General features: G+C 32.1%; 1 protein-coding gene across 1 annotated transcript; it reads right to left on the minus strand.

Annotated features, from left to right (window-relative positions):
• Positions 1-4,146, minus strand: LOC139853384 (pectin acetylesterase 10-like). Its single transcript, XM_071842772.1, has 12 exons — positions 3,723-4,146; positions 2,927-3,009; positions 2,513-2,642; positions 1,988-2,061; positions 1,814-1,900; positions 1,557-1,681; positions 1,403-1,463; positions 1,274-1,327; positions 1,121-1,198; positions 938-1,043; positions 483-628; positions 1-329 (listed from the first exon to the last, which is right to left on the minus strand). The coding sequence occupies exons 1-12, from the start codon at positions 3,949-3,951 to the stop codon at positions 219-221; spliced, it is 1,284 nt and encodes a 427-aa protein (XP_071698873.1). The 5' UTR covers positions 3,952-4,146; the 3' UTR covers positions 1-218.
• Between the last annotated feature and the right edge of the window lie 883 nt (positions 4,147-5,029).

Raw genomic sequence — 5,029 nt, forward strand, 5'->3', positions numbered from 1 at the left:
ACAATGAGTCAAATATATTTCTTTTAGCATTACTGTTATAGCAATGACAAAAGAGTACGCGTACTATCATTACAATTGCTGATATACTTTTACATTAATGTTACAAATACACAATTATGTTAAATAACAGTACAATCCCCACTTGTTCTTTGCCAGAATGGGGAAAGTGCAGTTTATTCAATAATAAATAGTGTATAAACGATGACGTTTCATAAAAATCATGCTTTGAATAGCAGGTTGTGGCAGCTCTTATCACATGGATACGGGCAGTCCGTTTCTTTAACGCTTGCTCGATCAAAATACCAGTCTCCCACTGCCAATGCTATCGGCTGCACCATATTTAATTTTGAAGCATATTCAGTTTTTATAGCTTATACAATACAATTGTGTATCCAGATATTAGTTGTGTTTAATTTATAACTCGTTCTCAATGATATCGTTGTTTTGAGATGTTCATTCATGAAAGTATATTTAAGACGAACCTTGTTGTTAATAAATGGAGAATCATCTGCAAACCATGTATCCTGCCTCTCTGTTTGGCAATGCGCGAAACAAGAGTTCACAAACAATCCATTTTGTTTAGATGTCGAGAAATCTTTAAGTGCGTTTAACATCTGGTTTCTGAAACCTGCAAAAGGGATCAACAACAGTCAACAACAGATGAGATTAAAGTAAAACGAGCGAATTCAAACTATATACTTATAAACTGGTTGATTTGTTGTGTTCGTAGATAAGTCAAATGGGTCAAATCTGTTAAAGCACAAAAAGCACCTTAAGTGACATTATATTATGCCTTCCAGTGTTGGCAGTGGGACGGGTCGGTGGATGTCGCCAGAGGGTCGGGTCTACTTTTTTTTTATTTTATTTATATTCAAATTTAATAGAAAATATAAAATGAAAAAATGTTTTTGCTGGCCAATGCAACCAGATCCGATACCTTGAAAAAAATCCATCTGAGATGGCGAACAATTCCCAGGGTTGTTCCGACATGCCTTCCAAGTACCGTTAGGATCGGCAGATGCGGTACATAAGCTCGAAACGACCTGAGAGAAAGGGAATTAAACATTGCACTCCACTACTCGTTACCCAAGGTAATATAACGCGGGGATCAAATGTTTACCTGCCAAGAATCATAGGCCGCATTGAGAATGAACATAGGTGTTTGGATGTGGGAAACAATGTTCTGAGGGAAAAAGCACTGGTAAAAAAACAAAAATTAGATCAGTAAACAAGCAGTAGATACGCAGCAGCATGTGGTTTTAAGGTTACTTACCGAAGTCTCATCAAGCTGGTTTGTGCAAGATGGTGACAAGTTTTTTGCAACCCCCTGTACATGATAAACATAAGAGATGTTATCAAAATTTTAGTACTAAAACAACAAACTAGATAAGAAATGAAGTACCTGCAAGGAAACGACACCTTGATACATGTTCCGTAGCGTATGTCCACCACTTACATCGGTCCTAAAATGTCATAAAAAAACCAAAAATGAGAAAATTAAAAATTAATATAGTGAGCAAAATGTGCAGTCTAAATTGTAAAAGATATCATCTTACGCGTCCATGAACATTCCAGCATCAGCCAAACACTTGACTTTGGTGCTGCCAGAAAATAACGAACTGAACTCGTCACAGTGTAAAATCGATGCCAGACCACCGGCTGAGCACCCAGAAAGAAGTGCCTGAAATCGAATTTTACGTATTTATAAAAAGAAACATCAAGTCTTTAAAGAATTTTGTGTATTTATATACAGTATTCTGTACCGGTTAACAAGTAACAAATGCTAACGTATCGGTAACACTAAAAAGAATACCTGTTCAGCATTTTTCATCCCTTTTGACATCAAGTCTTCCATTGCTGCCAACCATATTTTCTGCCCTCTAAATTGTAGGTTATTTGCCTATATTGCAATATATGAAAATAACCACTGTTAAAAAAAAAAAAGGCATAATTTGAAACGGTATAATCATTGGACGCGGTTATGTACCTTATCTTCTGAATCCCCAGCGAAGGATGCACCATCACAATAACGAACCTTTACTCGATTCCAGTTGAAAAAATCTGATCAAGAAATGGGGATATTACTTAATTTCATACAAATAAGGGGGTAAATGAATTGTGAATCTAAATTCTAGAGTTAAATATGTTAACACATTTACCGAAAAGGTCAAATGGTTCCAATGGGTTGAAACTTGAAAGTTGAGCAAAGTTTATTTTTGAATGTATAAAAAATACTAAATCAAGAAATCTTGTAACCATTGAAATGATACTAGTTTTGTAATCATAGTCACACATATGGTCTAGAAGTACTGTTAATGGGTCAACTTGACTCGACCAGACCCATTTTGACCCATAACAAAAACATCTATCTTGACCCATCCCAATTTGACGCGTTTTCAAAAAAATGTATCCATTTTGATCCGAAGCTGTATTAACCTGTAACATATCCCAACCGACCCGTCCAGTTTGCAACCTCTACTATATGCTCATATTCAACGCAGCTGAAGGATACCTGGATTTTCTTCAGCCTTATTGCTCAAAATTCCTGTAAATGCCAACTGTCTCTCAAAAAAATTGGATGATCCACGCCTTGTTGTTTTTCGATAAACACATGATCTAATTGTATTACACCATCCTCCACCCTGTAATATATTAATATGTATCGTTAAAGTTATTATATAACATTTAGGCCTAAAATGTAGCCATATAAAGTATGGTTAGTAGCTTTTAGTTACAACTAACAATACTGTCAATTGTTTGAAGAACATGAATGAAGGATTGAATATAAGTTGACAGATGTTAAAGAATGTTAACATCAAAGATTAAAGGTGTTTCAATAGTGGAATAGTGTATTAACAATTAACAAATTATTAGTTATAACATGGATAGATGTCATTATCGATTTAGCTGTCAGTCTGTCACTAACCTCCAATTGAATGAGCCAACTGTTAGCACCCGACTCGAATCCACGGTGCAAATGATAACCAGGTAATGTTCCATCCAAACATACTGTAAAAAGTGAAACGGCAAAGAAAAGATTCTTCAAAATAGCTCATGTTTAACATTAAATTTAGGGTAAATGTATATAAACATCATCCATCATCCATATATATCATATATACAAGCAAAACCTCATGGGCTTATATAAAAATGACAGTCTAATCATACCCCCTTTCTAAAATCTGGATGCAAAACACAGAGGAATTCGCTTGATTCAAGCAAATTTGTTTATTCTTGAAATATGAAACCACTAGGCTCAGATAAAGTAACCCGTGAACAATCATGTGAAAAGTTGACAAATTGTACTAAAGTACTAAACTTTATTGTATATAAACATTTTAGAGTTATTAAAACAACAAATATAGACATCATATTGCAATCTTGAAACTACTTGATTGAAATTATAATAATTACAAGTGTGTCATGGAGGGGTAATAATTGGAGAAGATAGCAAATAAGAAAATAACCTATTAAAAACATACTTCATATAATTAAACAATATCAATGTATGACCTCAAAAAATTAAAAACTTAGACAACTTCTAAAAATTCAAAGACCAGTCACATGTAACTACTAATAAAGTAGTAACATAAAAAGAATTGAACACCCAAAAACAACATCAATTAGCTATACAAATCCACATAAACTTTAATAAAAGTTACAACTACAAATCTTTATCTCAGCAACCCATAAAACAAGAAAACACAAATGCAATTTCATACCAGCTCCTTTAGCTGCAGCTTCTTGAATAAGAGTGAGACCCACAAGAAGTGGATTAGGAGCAGCAGCAGAAGCAGCAGCAGCAGCAGATGCTTCCAGTGATGAAATCACTTCACTTGTATTATAATGAAACTCTGTCTCATCATACCTGTATCCATTTACTAATTTCCCAAAAATATGTAATCCAACTAGTACAAATTTCACAACCCATGTCCAATATTGGGTCCTCATTCTTAAATCTTGCAAAAGAATTGAGATTTAATAAATATAAATAAAGAATATGAAAAGAAGAATATTTGTGAGATATTGTTTTGTAAATCTGAGTGGATAATCATATCCTCATGAAATAGTGGTTTGTAGAATCTAAGTTAAGTAAACAACATAAGCATGAGTTGAAGAAAAAGAAAGAAAGAGAGGCAAAATTGTTTTCTTTGCCGGGCCAAATGCCAAGGAAATATGTTGTGCTTTTCTTTTTTCTTATTGCTTTTAATTTAATTTTAATATCTTATATCTTATATCTTATATTTTAATAAGAAAAATAAGTTATAAATCTATCTATATATATAGAATACATTAACAAGGTTTTAAACACATATCGCGACACGTATGATGTTTAAAACCTTGTTTAATACAATGTATAGATAGATTGACACATCTAAATGACTCATATCCCGACACGTGACAAAGCTCTTGTTTTAGAGTTTGAGAATACTACTTTAATGATATCATCAAGATACAATTTTAATAGATGCTATAAATAGACATTACTCCATATAAATACATTATACATGAGCTACGTTTCGAATATTTTGGAGAATCAATGATAATGGAACTTTCCTCCCTATACTTTCCTTATTATTCATATGCTAAGCTTTACTTTATATATATATATATATATATATATATATATATATATATATATATATATTACCCTATATTCTGTTTACACAACTAAATACATGCTTTCTATTGGTCCATACAAACTATCAACACCAATTAACCCCAATTTTTTAATGCTTATTGCTATTGTTATTATTGTTATCTACACAAATACAAATATTTTAATCTTTACTATTGTTATTTATATTTTATGGTTAAACTTTGATTTATAGTAATTGGGCTTGGAATGAAAAAAGTTAATTTTGAGCCGTTCTTAAATTCAATCAATCAAATTAGTTTGGGCCTAAAATTAATTCAGTCAAATTAAACGGGCTTAATGTCTATGATTTTAGTGAAGTTGACTTTAATTGTTGTTGTTGTTATTATTATTATTATTATTATTATTATTATTATTATTATTATTATTATT

Source organism: Rutidosis leptorrhynchoides, chromosome 6 (genome assembly GCF_046630445.1).
Source record: "Rutidosis leptorrhynchoides isolate AG116_Rl617_1_P2 chromosome 6, CSIRO_AGI_Rlap_v1, whole genome shotgun sequence".
Taxonomy (NCBI): Eukaryota; Viridiplantae; Streptophyta; class Magnoliopsida; order Asterales; family Asteraceae; genus Rutidosis; species Rutidosis leptorrhynchoides.

Coding starts and splice junctions, on each gene's coding strand:
- LOC139853384 (XM_071842772.1), bottom strand. CDS start 3,951: ATGAGGACCCAATATTGGACATGGGTTGTGAAATTTGTACTAGTTGGA. Junction 2,643..2,926: donor GTTGGCTCATTCAATTGGAG/GTTAGTGACAGA, acceptor AATATATTACAG/GGTGGAGGATGGTGTAATAC. Junction 1,199..1,273: donor ACCAGCTTGATGAGACTTCG/GTAAGTAACCTT, acceptor TTTTTTTACCAG/TGCTTTTTCCCTCAGAACAT.